The sequence below is a fragment of the Gorilla gorilla genome, chromosome 3, assembly GCF_029281585.2.
Source record: "Gorilla gorilla gorilla isolate KB3781 chromosome 3, NHGRI_mGorGor1-v2.1_pri, whole genome shotgun sequence".
In the NCBI taxonomy this organism is placed as follows: domain Eukaryota; kingdom Metazoa; phylum Chordata; class Mammalia; order Primates; family Hominidae; genus Gorilla; species Gorilla gorilla.
Window position 1 is genome coordinate 173,406,359 of NC_073227.2, and position 25,678 is coordinate 173,432,036.

A 25,678-nucleotide genomic window follows, 5' to 3' on the forward strand; every position below is an offset into this window, starting at 1 on the left:
GGCAATATGGTGAAACCCCATCTCTACAAAAATACAAAAATTAGCCAGATGCGGTGGCATGCACCTGTAGTCCCAGCTACTTGGGAGGCTGAGGTGGGAGGATCTCTTGCACCCAGGAGGTGAAGGCTGCAGTGAGCCAAGATGGTGCCACTACACTCCAGCCTGGGAGACAGAGTGAGACACTGTCCCAAAAAAAGCAAAACAAAAAACCATGCAATTATTAGTTGTAAGCTGCATCTTAATATAATTTCTCTTATTACTAGAAAGAAAAAAATGTTGCTAGGTAAGCTATCTAGTGCCATCAAGATGTATCCTTATTTCATATATGCTTATAATGTGAAAAAATAATGCATCTTAGGATTTAAGAAATATAACATTACCATAATTAGGCATTCCAATTTCAAATAAAAAATAGTTATTTTTCTATAACCTATAAAATAACTGGTTATTTTAAATATCTTTACCTAATTATTTTATAGGTTAAATAATTTTTTCCTGTAAAATTTATCTTCCCTTAAAAGACAACCAAGGCTTTTTTTAGCTGAAAATTGTATTCCCAAATTTTTCTGATACTAAGAAATACCTGCAGAACTTATTTTTAGTAAGTATTCCAGCTGATATTTATGACCAGGAAAATCTGAGAAAACATGAACAAATTATGAAGACTGTAAGACTAAAAACATTTTTTTCTTTCTCTCTTCTAATTTTAGTTTTTTTTCAGAGGCAAGGTCTCACTCTGTCATCACCCAAGCTGGAGTGCAGTGGTGCCATCACAGCTCACTGCAACCTCTAACTCCTGGGTTCAAGAAATCCTCCTACCTTGGCCTCCAAAGTGTTGGGATTACAGGCGTGACCCACCATGCCTGGCCTAAAAACATTTTCATTTGAAGGTAAATGATTAATAGCTAGGTTGCTATTTATTTACTGTTGTTAGTATTAAATCCAATGCTTATAAATTATCTCAGATGAGCAGCTAGAATAATTTATATAATACATTAACTACCAGTACTAATATTACACTTAATAGTAAGGTAAATTAATTTCCTGAAAATATTTGAAGAGATATAAATTGAAGTTATAGTTATTACTGCTACCTTAAAATTTTTTCCACTATTTTCAAACTTTTTTTATTCTGTCCAAAATATTAACTGTGCAAACATTAACTTGATTCAGTATCTATGATGACTGGAAGGAAAATACCATGCTTTCAAATTTTAATAGATCAAGACTGCATATAGTCTCATAAGCAATAACTATACATTACATTCAGCTCATGACTTAGAAGGAAAAAAGTGGTCTGTAAAATACAGAAGAATGTTTGCTTTGTGTGCTTTGCTGTCAAGGTGTATAGCAATCTGCTTGAAAGAAAGTAAAAATACCCAATGTAAAAGCCATACAATACGTCAGGTACAAAATATTATTAATTATAACAGATTTAAAATATCTTTAAAATTTCTAATAAAGAAAAATGGGAAAGTTAATAAATAACACAGAAAATGTAAATCAACTAACCATTTGCAAAAACGAAAGAAAGGATATAATTTCACAATCCCTCTAATATTTCTAGTGGTCAGAGTCAATGAGTTATGCAATAGTAAATTATTGGCCGGCAGGCTAAAATTGAATGTGTTCATTTTGTTTTTTAAATATCTTCTAAAAATTGTTAATATGAATTTCATTTTTAATATTTAGTTTTATTCTGCTATTACAACTGCAAGGCTATAATTTAACATAACACAGTAACCTAGAAAAGTCAAATTAAATAGTGACCCCAGAAAGCCCTCAGGAAAGCCTTACAGTTCTCTATTAATTTATCTTACAGAATCTTCTCCTATGTCTTTTAAACTTAATGTCCATGTTAGAAGACAAAGACAGGAAATATATACTGTAACGTAATGAGGTAATCTCCCATATGTACTTGTTTATTAAAAATATTCAATAAAAAAATTAACTTGATTATTAACATCTTAACCCTTTAATTTTAAAAAGGCCTACACTTCTTTTTTCTCAACTTTTAATTTTATTTGTATTGGTATTTTCTTTTACAGAGGTATAAGATAATAAATTAGTTTATTAGTGACTTTAAAGCTATTAGAGGCCTTATAAAATGCTCAAATCAGAGCAGTGACCTCATTCAGAAGACGCTATTAAAATGACAAGGTGAAAGCAGACAAAATAAAAGAAACACTTTCTTAAAACAGTAAAGTACAAAAGTAACAAGAGGGTGCTGGGGATATTTGTATTCTGTTTTCGATGTTTAAATTGTATTACATTTTAACCTCATGTAAAAGTTTTCCAACATGGCTGCCACTTGTTTGGAGTAGAAGTGGAAACTACTCAAAAAGAACTAAGCTAACTAGAAAACATGTTTTTATGAAGGTTAAGTTCCAGCAAATAGAAGATTCTCTTTATTAAGGAGGAAAAATATTCTTCCAGTGTTATGGATTATTCTATTTAATAGAATATTTTCCCTTTAGCTAAAAGAAAAAGTACAATACAATTATGTGTCAATTAAAAACAAAATAAAACTTTAAGAAACGCACAAAAAGATAGAACCCTAACAGTGTTGATATACACAAATACACTCATTTAATCCCAAGCAGTGGTTTGTTTGTTTCAGGCTCATAAACCTATGTTAGATCTAAAAATATATCACTCAAATAATTTGAAACTGGCAATTTAAATTAACTCAGGAAATACAAAAAATTGCCTATGTTAACAGGGTTAAAACTTGTTGACCAGGGAGAGGAGTACGTAATCCTGAGAAACATCCAATAGATCATACAAGTTCTACAAAATGTTTGTTAGTTCAGGATTGTCTATATATAAACCATATCGTGACTGCCACACAATAGCATGCTATTTTTATTTTATATAACAGCAAAAAGTAGTGTTCCTATTAAGTTTGAATGTAAGGAATAGCAATTTAAAAAAATAATACAGCTTAAGAGGCCAAAGAAGCCTAAGGATTTGGAATACTTTTTAACGAATGAAATGCTGTATTTCCCATGTATAAGGAGAATACCATCAACTTTTTGCCTTTCATGCAAAAACTACAAATTTACAGTGCTAATATTTGTCAACGTATTTCAAAACGTACCTTTTTACATTTACTAATTTTAGATAAATCTGCAGGATTCTAATTTCATGAAAAATAAATGAGAGAAAAAGGTGAACTGGGTAACCCTATCTTCTAGGCTCTATATCATATTATAAAACTATCACTTATATAAGTGTTTACTGGCTACACAATGCATTGATAGTTTTAATTTTAAATAAAAACTGAAATTTGAGGCATCTTTTCACTAAAAGAGGCCAAGGTACTTCACTTAAATAAACATTCATATTTTTCAAATGTGTGAGACTTACCCGTCTTCGACAAAAAGGGAGGCCTTGGGCAATGATGCTAATGCTAAATATCTTCATCACAGTTTGATGTGGTAGAGGCTCTTTTGCACTTTTAAGATCAACAGGAACCAAGCCATGGTTTAGAGTAGCTTTTCCCGGTTTTGACATTTTAAAACTCCTCTTGGTTGACGAATACTCTCTACATGTAATACAGGCACATTACTAAAAGCTCTAACCACTAAATTTTAAAAATATATATTTAATAATAGTTTTTAAAAGGCTGAGAACCCAAGGCCTGCTGCTTTTGTCTTTCAACCTTCCCCTACCAAATGTCCTGACCTGTCTGAGGCTTGGTGAAGTGCAAACTATCCTAGAATAGCCAGGAATTATAAACTACTGAAGTGAAAGCTCCTGCTCCTGCCAGTCAAACAGCTGGTGAACCTCTCATACAAAGTCAGTAATGAGAACACAACCAAAGCAGGGCTGTGCTGTAAGGTCCCTTTTAATATTTCTCCAACTAACTAATCTAAGAGTGTTTCCTAGAAAGTGAAAGTAAATTTTTACTTACAAAAATAAAATAAAAAAAAAACAAACATTGTATCTTGAGTATCTATTAAGTCTTCCTTATCCAAATGTCAGCATTAATATTTTAGGAATGTTTTGAATTCTGTTACAAATTTTGTTTTGAATTTTTTGAACTGCGTTTACGTATGGTTTAAAAAAACCACACACACATGTATGTTTGTTCTACCTTAGATATATTATAATGAGCACTATTTTCAAGTGTGTGCTCTCTTTCCCTTTTCCATACACACCATTCTTTATCTCATACTCACTAGACATTAAATACTGTATACTCTGGTTCTCTAATAGCTATTAATACACACTTCAGATTAATCTTTGTACCAGAGTTTTCAATTGTCAATCTTTAATTCTGAAAAACTTATTGATTATACTTGAAAGCATAACAGTCACCCAATTGATTAAAGATATGTAAAAAGTGTATTTATTTATAAAGTAATCTATGATGGGAAGTAATTATAGTAAAATGGGAGAGTAACTAGCCAGTCCATTGCAAATCCCTAGTGCCTAATTTCTCCTTCATAGTATGGTCAGATAAATCTTCCTAAAACACAGAGAGGGAATGCGGTGTGCCGTTTACTCCTCAAGAACCTTCAATGGTTCTCCAAGGCCTAAGATAAAGTCTGGAGATGAAGACTCTCTTCAAAGTGGCCCCAAACTAAACTTTCCAGCATTATCTCAAATATTTCCCTAAATTAACCATTTGTGCAAGTGTTAATTAATCTTTATACTATAATCCATATTCCTAACAGATAGTAGATAATGATTGTGAACTATCCATTCACAGTGCTCAATCAACTATTCTCTCTTTCCATTCTATTTTCTTCTTCCAACAGCCAGTCAGCTCCACTTATCTCTCCTTCCAACTTTTAACTTCCAAGCTTTTATGGAGTTTTAGCGCAGGAATTTTGATGGAGACAAGAAAGGATTTGAAAGGAGAAAGTTAGAAATGGGTGATTTCTTTTTGACTTTGGAAAGATTAGCATTGCTAAATATTAAAGTGGGCTGCTGGGAAGGCAATCTATGCACAAGAAATAGTCCCATTCCTATTAGTAGACCTTTCTCTTATACCACAATTTAAAATGTAGTTAAAAATGCAAAATCACTGGCAGCAATGCTACACAAAAACAGATTTCTCCAAAGATATGTAAATGGTCAATAGGCACATGAAAAGATGCTCAACATCACTAATTAGGGAAATGCAAATCAAAGCCACAATGCGCTACCACTTCACATCCATTAGGATGGTTTTAAAACAAAACAAAACAGTAAACAACAAGCGTGGGCTAGGATGTGGGGAAATCAGAACCCTTGTGCATCCTTGGCGGCAATGTGAAATGAATGTAGCTGCTGTAGAAAACAGTATGGCAGTTCCTCAACAAATTAAACATAAAATCAGCACATGATCCAGCATTTCCACTTCTGAGTATATACCTTAAATAATTAAAGGCAGAGACTTGAACAGATACTGTATACACATGCTTATAGCAGCCTTATTAACAATAGCCAAAAGGTAGAAGCAACTCAAGTCTCAATCAATGAATGAATAAACAAAATGTGACATATACAAACAAGGGAACATTATTCAACTCTGAAAAAGAAGGAAATTCTGACATATGCTACAACATGCATGAACCTTGAAGATACTACACTAAGTAAAATAAGTCAGTAAAAAGGAAAGTGTATGATCCACTTATATAAGGTACTTGGAATACTTAAATTTGCATAGATAGAAAACAGAATCATGGTTGTCTGAGACAGGGAGAGGGGGAAATGAGAGTTAGTGTTTAGTTGGCACAGAGTTTCAGTAGGAGAAAATGAAAATATTCTGAAGATGGATAGTGGTAATGGTTATATAACAATGTAAATATATTTAATACCACTGAATTGTATACTTAAACATGGTTAAAATATTAAATTTTATGTTATGGATATTTAACCATAAATTTTAAATGTTTTTAAACAAAAAAGTAAATGACTGAAAATGGAACAATCATCACCAAAAAAACCTCGAGAGATCTAAGGTTAGGAGAGAGAAGAGATAATATGAGAGTGTTGGAAACCTATAAATTGGTAGTAGAAAAAAAGTGAGAATGATATCCAAGATACCATGTCTACAGCCCTATGAGACAACTTACTATCCTGCAGAATGAATACTAGGTTCATGCTAGTCTTAGCATCTCCTCAGATGTTCACTTTATTTTCCAACATAAGACTAATTGTTTTGTTTGTGAAACATATGTCATATTTTGTCCTTCTCTCATTAGACAATCCCTTTCGCTAAAGTAGGTCCCATGGAATATCCTTATCTCAGTTACTAACACTACCTGTTAATATTACAAGTTTTCTGCAGTCTGAGATTATTTTCAAAAAAATTCTGTCTCAGTGATACCTTTGAAATCAATTGGATAATTAACCCCCCTGAATTTTTTCCTGAACTACATAGAAGATACAATTTTAACAATGTGATACTCCAATGCAGAAAAATTAGAAGAGGGTAATATATTCTACGAGTTTAACACGTTCATTTGGCATTTAGAAAAATGAATCAAAGATCTAGTTAACAATCAGTGGTTATTCCACTGGTTAATAAAGATAATGTATTCAATATTATAATTTTTCACTTTTAGCCCTCAAAGAACTCTAAAGTCACATGTATTTACATGCAGACATTTTAAAGATAAGAAAAATCCCTGATCTCAATGAGTCTGATCCTAACGGGGGGAAAAAAGATTTAGAATTGAAAAGAACTTGGATTGGGAAAATTAAAACTAAAATCAACAGTTTCTAGTTTCTAAGAGACCAAAAGTTATTATGAAGTAAAGCCAGGCTTTTCATTTTCATGAAATAATTTACAATGACAACAGAAACAAAACATAAGTGAACACAATTAAGGCTGTTTGTACCTCAAATGTGGAGTTTTTTAGTGGATATCAAGTTTTGGTAAGCACAAGGGGGTGACATTCTAATTCAATTATTATTTTTTTAAATCAGTAAACAGCTGCCCTCAACTGGATAATACAGGGCATTGCAACTGTGGCAAACCAAACGCTGTAACAGAATCATGTGTTTGTCATAATATATTTTTGGAAAAAGAAGACATTATCAGTGATTGGGCAAAGTGAGTACTAACTTCCAAATATATATACTACAAGTTTCATTTTTTTGGGAGGATTCAAGTAACAGTATTTCTAATGTGATAGTCCCAATCAACACGAAACACTCAAAAACCAAACCTTCAAATATAGACAAAAACCCTAATGAGGGAAATCATAGACAAGGTATATAAGAACCCCAACTGTTAATACTTCAAAATGTAGCTAATTCCATGTGTTCAAGAAAAGATAAAGTCTGAGTCTCAATTCTACTCTTAAAAACGTTAAAGATACTCTTTAATTACTACCCAAATTGAGACTCTTAAAAACAGACAAGCTCTTTTAAAGATGATACCACAAATAATAAGGCAGTGCAATATGATAGGTAGGAGCATGGACTCCAGAACCAAACTAACTTAGTCCAAATCCTGGCTTTACCAGGTATGACCTTAATTTAATTCATGTCTCAATTTCACCTAGGCAGTACCTACCTCATAGGACTGTTGTGAGGATTAAAAATTAGTTGATATAAATATACAGAGTAACGCCTCACATCTAGTAAGTGTTCGATAGTGTTAAACTGTCATTATGATTACTACTACTAATGGAATCAAAAATCACATAGAACTTTGTAGATTACATTTCCAATTTTAAAATCACCAGGAAATAAAGCAGAGATTCTAAAATCCATCTATAATAACTTTGGAAAAGAATATTTTAAAACATATTATCTGTAAGTTTCAGAAAGACTTCTATAATTCTGTCAAAATTTTTGCCAAAATATGAAGCTGTAGTATCTTAGCCATAGTGTCTTGGCATTTTAAGATTCCAGATACCACTGATCATCCAAGACAGGCTAAACATTAGGGAACTTGTAGTAAAGAAAAGGTCTTTATATAAGGTAACTTATTTTGCCCACTTGTCACTCCCTGATTTTCTTTCTTCTAAAAATTTGCATCCGTAAAAACAATTATATATAAATGTGACATGTAATAAAATATCACCAATACGGTATCTGTAAAATGCATTACAAGTCCAAGCACTCCAATTCTCTTGTAACAACAATAAAAATACCATCACAGCAATTTACTCTGGATTTCCATCTTTTCTTTCATTCAGTATTATACAAAAGGCTAGAAATTTAACTGCTCCTGACCAAAGCCACAGCATATGAGCAGCACAAAGATTTTCCATTTTTCATAAACTATTCCTGAATCAGCTAAAACAAATCAATCAGAAGATGTAAATCTCCCTGCAAATTCAAATTGACTTTATACCAAGAGTTTTCAAAGTCTTACCTCAAAAACTTTCACAGGAATAATATCAACGTATGTTATTTGAATTCAGTATTATTCACTGCTTCTGTGAATTCAGGCAACAAGTGACTTACTCTGTTGTAGAAACAGAAAGTCCCATATGCTAAAAAGTATACCATTACTGAAGTGCAATAAATCAGAATCAAAATCCTTCTGATCAGATAATATGGTATCATCAAGCATACTCACTTATTTCACAGATACAGAGTAAGGCAGATTATTTTATCTACCAAATCAGTTTTTAGTCTTCCTAACATCATAGATATCAGAGTATTAAAGTATTTCCCTACCAAGCAATTCACAAATGAACGCAATTCATGGTTGAAGATGGAACAATTTAAACACAGAGGAAAACAATCATAAATCAATAAATTAAACCCTCTGCTTAATGATAAATTATCAAGCTTGTATTAGCAAAAACTGTAAAAAAAAAAAAAATCCAGCAAGCAACATATTACTTTACATGCAGAAACATAAATACAATTAGATTGGGCATCAAAGAAAAAAAACATGGCATACCTTTTTTTTTTTTTTTTTTGAGACTGAGTCTTGCTCCGTTGCCTAGGCTGGAGTGCAGCGGTGCAATGTCGGCTCACTGCAACCTCCGCCTCCCGGGTTCAAGCAATTCTCCTGCCTCAGTCTCCTGAGTAGCTGGGATTACAGGTGCCCACCACCACGCCCAGCTAATTTTTGTTATTTTTAGTAGAGACAGGATTTTACTATGTTGGCCAGGCTGGTCTCGAACTCCTGACCTTGTGATCCGCCCACCTCGGCCTCCCAAAGTGCTGGGATTACAGGCGTGAGCCACCGCGCCTGGTCAGGATATCTTTTAAAGTTTTAGTATTTTTTTTTTAAGCTTTAGTATTCACAAAAGGTATGTCAAATAAATTAAAATGTTTTTATAAGATTAAAATCACATTTAAAATGATTACTAAAAATGTTCTAAAAGATATTTATTTACATGCTCAAAGTGCTCACTCAGATTACAACTTCCAATTATAATGTATTTGAGACATTACATGTATGTAAACATTCAGTGGACAACATACTGCACTTCCCTGCTAATTTTCTTCATTTGGGCAACAAGGGCAGCCCCTAACTAAGAGAAATATGCTTGGGTTCTGAAGCAGCACATACAACATACACAAGTGTTATAAAAATGTGACCTGATAATTGGACATTTGCAAAATAAAAGCATTGCATGTACATGCCTATATGCACAGATAGGTAGCATTCTCAAAATAAAAATGCCAGAATACTAGATTATATAAGGTATTGTAACTGCTCTGATTTATGGAATCAACATCTCAATGTTAGACATTTAAGCTGTTTTATATTCCAGTTACTTCCAAAAATTTTGCTGAAAATACATTATAAATTAAAAAGTAAAACACAGAAAACCAACCAAAACAAGTGCTAATAAATTATAAGTTGACAGATGACAAAACCATCCCATGGTACACCAGAAACTCCAAGATTCAGGAACCTTAACTATTTAATGTCTTGCAGTACAATTACCTGGAGTTTATACTTCAGATTTCTACAAAGAGGAGGCTAAATATTTAATAGATATAGATTATCTGACTTCTCTTCAGATGATTGAGATTAAGTCCCTTGCAGGTTTAAGAGTATATTACATCACTAAATCAACAGAGTGAAAAGACAACCTACAGAATGGGAGAAAATATTTGCAAACTATGCTTCCAACAGGGGGCTGATATGCAGAATTGACAGGCAACTCAACAACAAAAATCAAATAACTTCATTAAAAAGTGGGCAAAGAACATGAATAAATACTTCTCAAAAGAAGACATACATATTTTTTCATGCCTACAAGCATGAAAAAATGTTCAACATCATTAATTATCAAAGAAATGCAAAGTAAAACCACAATGAGATCTCATCTCACACCATTCAGAATGGCTATTATCAAAAAGACAAAAAATAATAGATGTTGGCGAGGATGTGGAGAAAAAGAAATGCTTATACGGTGTTGGTGGGAACGCAAATTAGTACAATCTCTATGGAAAACAGTATGGAGATTTCTCAGAGAACAAATAATAGAACTATCATTTGATCCAGCAATCCCACTACTGGGCATCTACCCAAAAGAAAAGAAATCATTATTTTAAAGATGCCCCAAGAATTTAGTTGGTGATTATAATAGTTATAACTTTAAGTCAACTATGATAACTAACCCACATATATATATGTGTACACACACACACAAATGGAACACTATTCAGCTATAAAAAAGAATGAAATGTCTTTTGCAGCAACATGGATGGAATTGGAGGTGATTCTTAAGTGAAACAACACAGAAACAGAAAGTCAAATACCACGTTTCACTTACAAGTGAAAGCTAAGTAAAGTGTACACATGAACATGGAGTGTGTAGTAATAGATATTAAGAGACTCAGAAGGGTGACATGCAGGGAGGATGCTGAGAGATGAGAAATCACTTAACGGGTACAATGTATACTGTTTGGGTGACAGGTACACTAAAGGCCCAAATTTCACCACTATGTAATATATCCACGTAAAAAAAACTAGAGTACCCCTCAAATTTATACCAAAAAAAAGTATATTACAGCTCTAATAATATTACATATATGGTCTTCTTGTAAGAAGGTTCAATTGGTGAGCTTTCCTTTATTATAGTTTAGTGAACAATATAGCTAGTTTATAAAATATATCTAAATAAAATGCATTGCTTCAATTCTTTCGTGTCTGCCTTCTTTTACAAAAGGCATGTATGCCTGTGCTGTAAATGTTTTTGTATAGTAATAAGAAAACATTTTTATTGGAAAGAAGCTACAGGCATAATGATTTTTAAAGAAACTTTTAAAAGATGAAATTCAAGAAAAATAACCTCAGGATTTTTCTGATTCCATATTATACTATAATAATATGTGTGTGTGTTTATATATTTTTTTTCTCTCCTACCTACTGTAGTGGTCTAAACACTAGCATACAGAGTATATTTGACTTTTTTTTTTTAATGAGTAAACTTTGGATTTTATTTCTATTATTTGTGCCTAAGAACTTTAGTTGTTAAAATACTTTTCCTCATCCTTTCATTAAGCATTTTAAAAAGTACTTAAGATAAAACAAAAATCCAACTATCCCACTGAATTTTCTAAGTATTTCAGAAATGCCCAGTATGAAGTCTTCAATGACTTAACATAACCTGTCTCATGATTAAACTTAACTCTTACAGGCTGAGCTGGGTTACCCCAGCTGTTGAAATGGCCTTACACAGCTGCTCACCAAGAATTTAGTTCGTGATTATTATAGTTACACCTTTAAGTCAACTATGACAAAAATGACACAGTAATTACAGGTATTTCAGTCATGCAAAAAGCCTCATGTAATGACAGAGTAAGTGATTTAAAGTAACCTAATTTTCCATAATTCTCAAAATAAAATTTAAGTCTAAGAAAGACAATAACTTCTTTAATATCAGTACTTAAGTCCATAAACAGTTTAAACATAACAGTTTAAACTTTCAGTTAAAATAAATTAAACATTACTTACCAATAATATCTTTCTCTTATAAAAATTCTTAAGAGTATTGCAGGCCAGGGAGTCATAATACTAATTATACTAATAATTAGGACTAAGGAAATAATACTAATATTCTTTTAAAATACAGTAAGTAATTGTGTGTTTTTTTGCTACACAGCTTTAAAAAATTAAGCTATAACGCAGATGGCTCAACCAAATTGACAGTTTGACAAATTATAAAAATTTATCTTATGAAAAATAAAAAGCTACACTTATGGAAATATAAAAAATTTGAAGGAGTGCTGGTGCTTTAAATAGGTAAAATAGGAGGGGGACATTATTTCCTACACTGTTGAGTTTCTAATGCAATTATAAATAAAAACCAATATATTTTGAGTAAGATAAACATAGTACCATACTTCATTTATATCATTTTCAGTAATGTGCTATGAAAGTATGTGAGATTTATTAATATTAACTGAAAGTACTTCAGCACAGAATTTAAGTATAGAATTAAAGTACAGAAAACAAGTATAAGATTAAGCAATAGAAAATACATAGTTAGAACTTAATTCTTGGACGGGCTGACAGTTGATACCACTGGCCTTTTACGCTGTCAATATTACATACTCAACAAAATAATTTTTCTGAAAAATATCAATGTTATTTTTTGTAGCTGAGGTTTAAATTAAGCTGAGAGCCTAAGTTTTCATTCTCTACAATAAGTAAAACACTAACTGGCTATCAAGAAAAATTAAAAACAAAGAAACAAAACTCAATTCCTACTATTCTTTAGTATGCCTGTAATAGAAAGATCTTGGGATAGAAAGATAAATAAGTCTAAGGAGACTATCAGAGATCAGTAAGAGATATAAAGGAAGTCTGCAGCTATAGGGCTTAGAAAATACGTACGCATTGTTTCAGACTGGAACAATGATAAGGGGAAGAGATTAAACACTGACAAGAGTTTCTACTAGATCATGCTTTGTATCACTTAATCACCACGCCGAAACCCTGAGGTATCATTATCCTTGTCTACTTGTTACAGACAAAACTAAGGCTCAGAAAGGCTTACAAATTTGCCCAAGGTAACACAGCTGCCAGGTAGTAGAGTTGAGATTTTAACCCTGGTATGTCTAATTCCTAAACCTGTGCTTTGTAACAGAACATCTATCCAATTCCACAGAATGTTACATCCTAACTTAGTTGTGTTACTTCCTAAATTAGTTGTTCGGAGACACTTCTTTGTCAGTGTTTCAGATATGTAAGTTTGTCAGATATAAATGAGTTCTAGATAACCGAAATAAAGTATTGTATAAGACATTTACATATTAAATATGGAATGTTTTAATGTGCCTGATTTTTACGAAGCCCAAATTTAAAAAAAGAAACAGGAATAACATCAAAGATATTATGAACTCTTATAGCAAATTGTATTCTCAAAGGTAGTCACAACGCTGTCCCCCATCTTGCATGCTCTTCTTGCAAGGTGACTCTGAGACTCCTTTCACTAAGAGGGAGAGGCCATGTCCTCTTGCCTTAATAACAGGCCAGACCTTTGTGACTGTTTGGACCATTAGAGATAGTAAAAATGGTATCATGTGACTTCCCAGGCTGAGTCATAAAAAGGAGATTCAGCTTCCACCTTGCTTGCTGGAACACTCACTTGGTAGTCCTGATGTGCTGGCTAAGTAGTACCTTCAGGCCACCATGCTCTGAAGAAGCCCAAACTAGCCCAGGTAAAAAGACCGTATTATATAGAGATGTTAGGAGATGATACGGAAAAAGAATTTCTGGGTCAGCCCTCAGCTGTTCTAGACCCCCACTTTTGCACCTCCAGCCATGATCTGACTGCCACCCAGAGTTAACAATGGCCAGATCAGCCCTCCTCAAATTACAAACCTATAAAAACAATGAGAAATAATAAAATTCTCGTTTGTTATAATCCACAAAGCTTTGACGGTGATTGGTCAGGTGACAATGGATACCGAGACATCTTATAAAACAAGGAGCTCTAAGTTGGTTTATAGTCATCCTAGTGGAGCGTTAATTTTACAATGTAATAGGAATGGAAAGGATAACAGGTGATTGAAAATGAAAACGTTAAGTGATCATCTTGAGGATGGCAAAATTTTGGGTGACAATTTCCCACCTTCACACTCAATGGAAATGAGGCCTTAGCAAGTTTCTATTTTCATAATAAAACTTTTTAAAGAGTTACTTTGGCTTGAATTTACATCTAAAGTCATTTGATGTTATGACCAAGAAAGGAAAAATCAAACTCACTTTTGGATTTCCTAAAATCATGCTTTTGTCTATATTCCAAGCAAATTCAGATGACAAATAAGGCAAGTATAATAAAGGAGAAAAACAAATTAGGTTTAAGATCTGAAAAGCCCTTTTAGAAGGTACAGTTGATGTTGCCATGTAAGTACATGGGCCCAGCAAGGCCATTTGTTCCATATTTTCAAAAGAAGGTGAAAAAAATCAATATTTTTATGGGAACTCTCAAGATTTTCCAATGTTGGCAACAAATTTAAATGTGTTTTAAAAATACATTCAATGGTAAGCTGTCATGATGAAAAGAAAAAGATTTAAATACCTACAAGGCACCATTTTGTAATCTCTATTCTGTTCCCTTCTGAGTAAAGAAGCACAAAAATATAATTAAAATAAAATGTAAGATTAGTGATAATCTAACTGATAGAGAATAATGATTCTGTCTTAAAGTTTTAATTTTCTTTTCTATACCAAGTAACAGAGTAAAATGATAATGATGAATAAACGCCAAAACTGAAACACGTGATAAACACTACAGAGGTACCTCAGTATATTTAAGTTTTTCACTCATTAAACCCTAAGACAGATGGCAGCATATAGGTAAAGTACAAACAATTCATTCTAGAAAATTAAACTTATAATGTAGTCTTATATTAATAGAACCAACATCTTTAGCTAAGCAAATGAATAACTGTTGGCACTTACTCCTCAAATTCACCAGTACCTTCTTCATACTTCCATTCCTCATTTGCATCTGATTTCAATAACCAAAAACTGCCATGGAAACCAACCAAGTAATGCATCTCCTAAAAGCAACTGCTATTTCTAAAGCAGAGAAACTACCTTTTGCATCAGCAAAAACCACCTGACAGAAGGACAAGGTACGTTTGAATAAAACAGACCCTTTTCTGGGGAGGGGGAAAGATACAAAAAAATTTTAAACATCATTTTTAAACCTGATCTATGAAAACAATCATCATTCTTCCTGCATTTCATATAATTAGAGGTTAAAGTTTATATGCAAGATGCTACCCTGACAATACTTATTATAAGGAATGAAGTTAATATCCTATGTCAGATACAGCTAGAAGTTACCCTAATAATTTACGAAGTGTTCTCTAAAATGTATCCTAAAGATAATTTTAACCCACCCAAAACTATTGTTCCATTCACAGTGATTGCTTCATTTGTTTATAATCATCTCTTCACTGTGAAAAACTTACATATTTTCTCTAGTATCAAGCAGTAATTCTAGAATTTCTACAGAAGTGCCAAAGAACATCTTCCCTTGCATTTATTCCAGTTTCAGCTATTCAGTTCAAGAACACCCAAGTATCATTAAAGAATAAAACTTGCCTTTTCCTCTCTTCTGCACATTTTCATATGAGTACTCAAAGCTCTAAGATTACCAAAATTGACTTGTAGGTTCTTTTACAAATTCCTTCTAAGTTCAGCATTAACAACCAATTAGAGAAAAAATATCTGTCGGGGATCAAGAGTGCTTCATAGTTAGCGGTAACAAAATGTGCAATATCAAACAGCTGAACTATATGCTAAAAGCCATTAATAATGTAGGCAAAAGTCAATGGAATAGTTTTAACCCACCCAAAAGAGCATCTTTGGAACTAAAAATATTTTGCATAGCATTCCTCCCAGCCTGAACTAGTAAGTTAGTTACAGCATAGACTTGTAACATTACAATAATTAACCTTATAATATACCATAGCAAATGCTCATTAAGGATTTGCTATATGCCAGTCATTGTCCTGAGTACTTTGCATACATTACCTCACTGAATCCTCTCAATAACACTATGTGGTAGATACTACTACCATCCCTAAGAAACTCTACAAGGTTAACGGTTTGTGCAAGGTCAAACTGCCATGAAGTGACAGAGCTAGCATTTGAAAATCCCCCCATAGTTTGACCTTAGAGATCACACTGTACCACTATTCATGAGCATTAATGCATTTGTTATAGATATACTGTTGAGGACATGATCTACTGAGTCACTCAGGAAGTCCTATGTGGGAAATTCCTCTTATATAATATTAGGAAAGATGCATGGGTGTGCATAAGTGTGTGCGTGTGACATATTTTCTCTTCCCCTGAGGACTCAGTACATCGTCAATTTTATCACAGGGCAGCAGAGACAACAAACTACACACCAGTGTTTTGCAAACTTCAGTTTACATGAAAATCAGTTGAGAGCTTATTAAAAATGCACATCCCGACCCTGGAGTTTAGTTAAGTAGCTCTTGAGAGTAACCCAGAAATCTGTTATTTTTAAAAAGCACTCCAGATGCTTCTGATGCAGCTGGTCCAAGGTAACACTTTGAAAAATACTGGTGCAGACACTTAAGAGTGGACAACCTATATTCTATTACTAGCTTTCTCCAACTCATCATAACTCAATCCTTACCTCTTCTCATGACCTTGCCCTCATATTCTACTCCAGTATTGTCCCTGGTTCTGATTTTCATGTACACTTTGTCACTTTATTATATGTATTTTTCCTACATATAGACCACTTCAAATCTCAAATTCCTTGTGGAAGTTGGATACTCACTTCTTTAAAATGAGGTCAATTCATTTGGCAGTTTAATAACTAAAATCAGTACACCAAACTCATAAGGAAAAGTCTGTAGGTCACTGGCTAAAGCACTTAAAGTGCTATGCCTATGCCGCACTTCCACTCCAAACAACCCAATTCCCATTAATGGATCAGCACTGGATGCAAACTATCGTAATTTTGCAATGGGTGATAAACATTTCTACAGAAGTGCCAAAGAACATCTTCCCTTGCATTTATTCCAGTTTCAGTTATTCAGTTCAAGAATAATAGTCCATTTCTTCTTCCCTACATGATGTCTAGTGAAAAATGGGTGGTCTATGGGTCAAACCAACCCACGGAAGTGCTTTTGCAAAATCTGGACACCAATATATTTTAAAGATTAAGAAATATCATCTGAAAATCTGAAATTCCAATGAATTTTGAAAAATTCAAAAACATGGCAATATCAAGACCCTCTTTTTAGAGAAGTTTTAGCTCCCTGGCTCTTATATTTAGTCCATTTCATTCATATCAATTAACTTTCTGGACCCTATGGTCCAGAGGGTTTTCTGCTTGAAAATCATTCCAGGTTAGTAAATAAATCATTGATGGAAATTAGTTACAATACAGGTGTATGATATTCTAGAAACATCTCTAGTATTCATATTCATACTAACCTGCTTTTTCCAAACCTCTGACTTCTGGGTGGATAAAAGTGATCTCTTACCCTTTATAAAATACTACATACCCTCAATTCTGCACTTGCCCCCTCCCATTAACCCTTTTAAAATGTAATGCAACTAACAATGAATATATGCATTTAGCATAGTAATCTACTCCCAACATCGTCCTTCCCCAACCCCTCCCTACAAGAGCTACTATTAAATTGTGGCATATCTTAGAAAAATAATGGCAATTCTTTGAGTGCTCAGTAATACTGTTAAATGAATCAAGTTTTAACTAGCAAGCCAGTGTTTTCTCCAGACACGTGTTAAAGACACAATAATGGATGTCTTCAATCCATCAATAGCATCTATTATCTCTGCCACTCAAAGAAGGAGTCCATGTGTTTTTCAACATATCCAAATACTGATCTTTTTATTTGATTTACCTTCTTGACCATTTAAGAGTTCAACATGCACCAGCTATATTATGCTAACAATAACTCATTTCATTACCTGTGCAAAAGGATCAGAATTCAAGCTCAGCCTTCAATTACCTAAGCTCATGTCAATCTGCCAGTGAATGTGGTTTTCAGAAAATGGCAGTGATACAGAAAACTAGCAAACACACCATTAAGGCATAAGAAATATTATCAGTTAGAGAATACTGTTTATCATAGCAGTGACTTTAAAATAATTGTAAGTTCATCAATATTCAAGAGGACTAACATCTCAGTAAAATTTAGAACTAAAGATCAAAGTTTTGTCACTCCATTATAGTAACTAATTTGAAGAAATAATTTAAGGTATTAAAATTGGCAAATCAAAGGAGGAGAGACTCAAAAGATGAGATTCTTTTATGTCTTTAAGAGTGAATTATTGTTCCTTCTTTCTCTTTCACATGACCCTCTTTTATTTTCTCCTCTAGGTGTAAACAGTGTGTTTCCTCTAAGTTCATCATACTAATCTTCCTTCACCAAAAGACAGTGTAAATAGTAGTTAACGAGAAATGTCCTTATTTCTGCCCCCTGAAACATAACACAGAAATTAATAATGAAAAGTGCTGTCTAAAGTATATCTAAGGAAGAAATTAAAATTTAGCCAAGGCCCTACTTAGATCTTGAACTTCTTCTCTAGAAGCTATTAAAGATCCAACAGTATACAGCCCATAGGTCATATGTAGCTCAAAGTCAGTTTTTTGGAGCCAGCACAATGTTTTTCTTTTTCTTTTCTTGATATTTCTAAAGACAGAGTCTCACTCTGTCACCCAGGCTAGAGTACTGTAGTACTATCACTGCAGCCTCAAACTCCTGGGCTCAAATCATCCTCTTGCCTCATATTTTTATTCTTTTAACTGAACATTAACACCTTTTGGGGAAGGCATATCTTACGTAGTTCATAAGAGCCTGAACAGTCTTACTGGCTGTTCATGACTCTCTTCACACATTGACATTACCTATTTAAGTTCCTGTAAGTTGTATTTCTCATTTCTTTACCCTAAGCAGCCAAAAAAAAAAAAAAAAAATTGAGGAAGATTAAATCAGTTGTTTAAATATTCTTTACTCCAGGATGATTAGGTGGTTATACCCCACAATATTACTGTCTGTGCTAATACAAGATGACATTTAGACAAGGGAAGTAGCTTCTTTGGAGAGATAATTCTTTTCTCACATACATGCCAAGAAGTACCAGAGCAAATAACAATGAGAGGCCTATTCTTTTTACACGTATATGTTCAGATACTTGAGAAATTTTCTAAAAGCATACTTTTACTTCCAAAGCATAGTAAGTCTGCACATACATTTATCCCAAGATACACTCTTTTATCACTTTTTGTTGTTACTAAGTAGCAAAATGCTAGTTGCTTGTTAAAAAAAAGCAAAAACAAAAACCCTAGGTATCCCACATATTATCTGACAGTGCACATAATTACTGTTGAGTGTATACTCCAAATTCTGAGCAAGACATACTATACTAAAACACAAAGTAGGAGAGAAAGACAAGCACATATTAAATATATTTAAATATATGGAAAGCAGCTCTATCTATAAGGTGCTATATGGCCCTCTAGTGTTCAGTGAAGAAACAGATAAATTCTTAAGGAATTGTGTGCTTTTGATATGATGTTTCACAGTAAAAAAAATAATACTTTATAAAATTTTCTATCTATGCTAAACATACTAATATATGATTTTTACAAAAACCTAAATATTTTATATCTTTTGTGATTTTACATCTTTGTGCTTTTGAATTACAATCCATATTAGAATATCCAGTGAAAGAATTCTGAAATGTTCTTAAAATTTTTCCCACAAATAATTGTAATGCTAAATGAAAAAAAATAGCATTTCCAAATTAAGAACTAGACAATACTGAATATAAGGCAAATTTCAAAGAAAAAACAAAAGAATGGGATCGTGTCTACAAACTAAGTATTTAAACATACCTAATCTCAATTCCCTAACCATATTTTCTTTTCTCTGTATTCTACTTCTGATCCATCCAACTTGATTCTTTTTATCATATTAATTTATAGAAAATAGAGATTAATTAAATACACAAAATTATGTCTCTCAGAAGAGAGGCCAAAGATAGAATTGAGATTTCAGGACAAGAGTCAAAGTAAAAGTAGACCCACAAGCAGAAAAGAATCTCACTAATAAGATTGATAAAACTGTAACCACTAGCCAAATGTTTGAAAAATTGATAATACTGTTTAAAGTTGGTGAAATAATAATTTCAAAAGGAACTTACATTTGTTATTATGTTTAAAATATATATATCTTACATTTACTGTTTATATATTGGGGTTTTGTCAGGACAGAGGTGGGAACTGAAATATGAGCAAGATACAAAATTTATCCCCACCTTTTTCACTCACTTGCTAGCATTAAGCAATTAACATTTTCAAGCTAAACCTTTAGAAGCTACAGGAGGACTCTGTGAAGATCCTATACTTGGCACCAACATCAATCCTTCAAATGTCAAGGAAAGGTAAATTGCCTATGGCATGGAAATTCTGCAAACAGCCTTCAAAGTACCACAGAGTCATCTACTAAACCATTAAGAAACAGGATAGGCCGGGCGCGGTGGCTCACGCCTGTAATCCCAGCACTTTGGGAGGCCGAGGCGGGCGGATCACGAGGTCAGGAGATCGAGACCAAGGTGAAACCCCGTCTCTACTAAAAATACAAAAAGTTAGCCGGGCGTAGTGGCGGGCGCCTGTAGTCCCAGCTACTCGGGAGGCTGAGGCAGGAGAATGGCGTGAACCCGGGAGGCGGAGCTTGCAGTGAGCCGAGATCGCGCCACTGCAGTCCAGCCTGGGTGACAGAGCGAGACTCCGTCTCAAAAAAAAAAAAAAAAAAAAAACAGGATAGAAGGACTCTTAGCAAACTAGGAATAGAGGGGAGGAACTTTCTCAACTTGATAAAGACTACCTATAAAAAGCCTACAGCTAACATCACACTTAAGGATGGAAACTCAAAGCTGTCCTACTAAGATCAGACAGAAGGCAAGAATGTCCTCTTTAACCACTGCTTTTCAACATCGTAGGGGAAGTCCTAGTTAAAGCACAAAGACAAGAAAAGGAAGTAAAAGATAAAGAGATTAAGAAAGAGGAAATAACACTGTCTTTTTTGGCACATGACATGACCCTCTACATAGAAAATCCTAAAAAATTGACCAAAAAAAAGCAATTATAGCAAGGTTGCAAGATATAAGATTAATATATAATAAGTCAATTATTTTCCTATACACCAGCAATGAAAAAGTGAAATCTGAAATGACAAATACAGTATCATTTACATTAGCAGCCCCCTGAAATAAAATATTTAGGGATGAATCTAATAAAATATGTATAAGATCTACATAATGAAAACTATAAAACTCTGATAAAAAAATCAAAGAAGAACTAAATAAATGGTGATATATTCCATGTTCTTGTACAGGAAGACTCAATATTGTCAAGATGTCAGTCCTTGCCAATCTCATCTATAGTTTCAAAGCAATACCAATCAAAATCCCAGCAAGTAACAGATATCAACGAACTGATTCTAAAACTTATATGGAGAGGCAAAAGACCCAGAATAGCCAAAACGATACTGAAGGAGAGGAATGAAGCTGGGAGATAGACACTCTCCAACTTCAAGGCTTACTATAAAGCTACAGTAACCAAGACAGTGTGGTATTGGTGAAAGAATTAAAAGTAGATGAATGGAACAGAATAGAGAGACCAGAATATGGTACAGTGATCTTTGACAATGGAACAAAGGCAGTACAATGGAGAAAAGCTAGTCTTTTCCGCAAATGGTGCTGAACCACTGAACATCCACATGCAAATAAATGAATCTAAACAAAGGCCTTACACCCTTCACAAAATTAACTCAAAATGGATCATAGACATAAATGTAAAGTGCAGAACTATAAAACTCTTAGAAGATAACATAAGAGAAAACCTAAATGGCCTTGGGTATAGAAATGACTTTTTGCTGGGGTAGAGTGGTATGATCTTGGCTCACCGCATCCTTGATGTCCCAAGGCTCAAGCAATCCTCCAACCTCAGCCTCTCGGGTTGCTAAGATCACAGGAACGCACCACCATGCCTGGCTAATTTTGTGCATTTTTTTTTTTAAGGAAGAGGTCTCAGTATGTTGCCCAGGCTGGTCTCAAACTCCTGGGCTCAAGCGATCCTCCCACCTCAGCCTGCCAAAGTGCTGGGATTATAGGTGTGAGCCATGGCACCCAGCCGGAAATGACATTTTAGATACAACAATACAATACTAACAGCATGATACATGAAAGAAATAATTCATAAGCTGGACTCTACTAAACTAGGAATGTCTGTTCTCTGAAAGACACTGTCAGGAAAATAAGAACATAAGCCACAGACTGGAAGAAAGTATTTGCAAAATGCACATGGGATAAACGATTGTTATCCAAAATATACAACAGTAACAGAACAACCTGACTAAAACATGGACAAAAGATCTGGACAGACACCTCACCAAAGAAGATCTACAGATGGGAAGTAAGCACAGGAAAAGATGGTCAACATCATATATCACTAGGGAACTTCAAATCGTAACAAAGAGATACCATACACACCTATCAGAATGGTCAAAATCCAGAACACTGACAACACTATATGCCACTGAAGATGTGGAGCCATAGGAACTCTCATTCACTGTTGGTGGGAATGCAAAATTATATAGACACTTTGGAAGCCATTTGGCAGTTTCTTACAAAATTAAACACACTGTTAACTTGCAATCCTGGAATCACACTCCTTGGCATTTACGCAAAGGAGTTAAAAACTTAGTCCATGCAAAATCCTGCACACAGATTTTCACAAGCAGCTATATTCATAATTGCCAATTATGTGGAAGCAACCAAGATGTCTTTCACTAGGGAAGTGGATAAACTGTGGTATATCCAAACAATGGAATATTATTCAGTGCTAGAAGGAAATGAGCTATCAAGGTATAAATATACATGAAGGAAAAGTCAATGCACATTACGTAAGTGAAAGAAGCCAATCTGAAAGGCTACCTACTGTATAATTCCAACTATATGACAATCTGGAAAAAGCAAAACTATGGAGACAGTGAAAGGATCAGTGGCGATGACAGGCCGGGGAAGAAAGGGATGAACAGGCAGAACACAGGACTTTTAAGGTAGCGAAACCATTCTCTATGGTACTACATTGGTAGATGCGTGTCAATACACATTTGCCCACACCCACAGAGTGCACAACACCAAGAGTGAGACCTTGGTGGAAACTATGGATTCTGGATAATGATATGACAAAGGTAGATTCACTGACTATAACAAATGTACTACTCTGGTAAGGGTGAAGCTGTACATATGTGCACCAGGGGGCATATGGGAACTCTCTAGGCCTCTCATTCAACTTTGCTGTGAATCTAAAACTACTCTAAAAATTAAAGCTTGTTAATTTAAAAAGACAGAATGGCTAATGCAGGAAGTCTCCAAAAAACATTTCGCAGACCTCAAGGATCAATAATTCAAAGACTAGGTTTCCTTGTAAAGGACGAGTGTATTTCTTCTTACCAGATTGGAGGGATAGAAGAAAAAAGATACATATGAAATACTAGGTGAAGGAATGTAGAAATAATTCATGTTAATGGGTCATGTTTCAGTGAAGCAGAGGGGAGTGGGGGAAATTCCCTTTGAGGGGCTGAACAAGTCAACTGTTCAAACAGATTACCAAATAATAATAAGACTATTCTTATCATAATAACTGAAAGAATCAGGAATATAAAAGAAGTATACACACTGACTCCAGCTACACAAAATACATATCCATGTGGTCAATGACTGACAAGTATTATGTAAAAATTTATACACTAATTCTTTGTTTACTAATAATTAGGTTATCAGGGTACCTGATAACACAATAAATATTATTAGGCAATAAAATAAGAAATCAAAGGGCTTAAATAAGAGAGAGGGAGAAAAACAAACTTAATACGATAACTCACAATAAATATACCACAGTAACAGAGATTTAGTTGAGGCAACATTTGGGGACATTTATTAACCTCTCTTCACATATTTCTCATCTCCATTATGGGGTTAAAGATTAGAAATGACATATTAGGACTGTTAAGATAAATGAGAAAAAATATAAGTATATATACACATTCTGGGAACACACTGAAGGCATTCAGTCTGGAGAAGATCACAGACGAATACGGCAGCAATCTTCTCCTATGGAAAGAGCTGTCACTGCTCTAGGTAGAAGAACAAGGACCAAAGCAAAGTCAGAGATGTCAACATAAAATAAAGAACCCTAACATAAATAACGTCTAAAACTATGAAGATACTTCACATTGCAGTATTCCTTTGTAATGACCTCATTTGTAAGTTCAAGTCTGTTGGTAAAGCCACTGGGCACAGGTTTGGCCTTGGTGATCTCAAAGGTCCACTCCAATTTGGGGTCCGTCTTAGGAGACTTAAAATTAGGACTAAAAACCCTTAACATGTTAAATATATCATTAGTTTGATGAAATGGGGAGTTGGGAATACGGGAAGGGAGGGAAGGGAAAGCACTGATGATTTCCTCATAAAGCAGTGGCCACTTTAGAATTATGTTTTAAGGCCGGGCACGATGGCTCACGCCTGTAATCCTAGCACTTTGAGAGGCCAAGGCAGGTGGATCACTTGAGGTCAGGAGTTCGAGGCCAGCCTGGCCAACATGGTGAAACCCTGTCTCTACTAAAAATACAAAAATTAGCTGGGCGTGGTGGCAAACACCTGTAATCCCAGCTACTCAGGAGGCTGAGGCAGGATAATCGCTTGAACCTGGGAGATGGAGGCTGCAGTGAGCTGAGATTGCACCACTGCACTCCAGCCTGGGCAACAGAGCCAGACTCCATCTCAAAAAAAAAAAAAAAAAAGAATTGTGTTTTAAAACGGTAGTCACCAACCTTTTTGGCACCAGAGACAGGTTTCATGAAAGACAATTTTTCCATGGACAGGGGAAGTGGGGGGATGGTTTGGGATGAAACTGTTCCACCTCAGATCACCACGCATTAGACTCTCGGAAGGAGCATACAACCTAGATCTCTCGCAAGCACAGTTCACAATAGGGTTCGTGCTCCTATTAGAATCTAATGCCACAGCTGATCTGACAGGAGGCGGAGCACAGGCGGTAATGCTCACTCACCTACCGCCCGCCTCCTGCTGTGAGGCCCAGTTCCTAACAGGCCACAGACTGGTACTGGTCCATGGCCTGGGGGGGGTTGGGGACACCCATTTTCAAAAACAGATTCTGAAATTGCTCGGAGAATGGTTTTTATATGAAAAATATTCATGTTTAGAGAGAGCCAAAAGTGCTATCAAGGCTAAAGAACTCTTCAAAGAAAACAATATTAAATAAGTATCTTCAAAACAAGAACGGTTACTACTATGCTATTACTCTTCTAATAATGTGTTAAGTTGATCTTAGAAAATTGCCAGGGTAACACCTGAGCCCTAGAGATGTGAAGAATCAGTTACACTAGGACTTAAAGAGTTCTGTGCTCTTTCCACTATGAAATGGGGGGTTGGGAATAGGGGAAGGTTTCCACTATATTCAGCTGCATTCTCATGCAGAGATCATGATATAATGACATTTCTTGTGAGGAACATCTTTTTATCCAATCCTCCATTAGGAGCATTATACACCATGTAAGTCATCAAAAAAGACTACACAGAATAATAATTGGTTTCCAGCAGAGAGTTATTTTTCAAATAAAGAGGCATATATGCTTGTTATAACAAAATGGAGAAATTATAAAATGTATTTAAGAAAAAATAACCTTTTATTCAACC

General features: G+C 34.4%; 1 protein-coding gene across 3 annotated transcripts in view; it reads right to left on the reverse strand.

Moving 5' to 3' along the window:
* Positions 1-25,678, reverse strand: part of FBXW7 (F-box and WD repeat domain containing 7) — a 216,583-nt gene that overhangs the window by 57,854 nt on the left and 133,051 nt on the right. Inside the window, exon 1 of one of the 3 annotated variants that reach the window (XM_031010238.3) lies at positions 3,370-3,531. The exons of the other annotated variants lie outside the window; for them this stretch is intronic. Coding sequence (XP_030866098.1) covers positions 3,370-3,516 — 147 coding nt within the window. The 5' untranslated portion in view covers positions 3,517-3,531. Of the gene's footprint in view, positions 1-3,369; positions 3,532-25,678 lie in introns of those variants that run through there. 3 annotated transcript variants of the gene reach the window in all.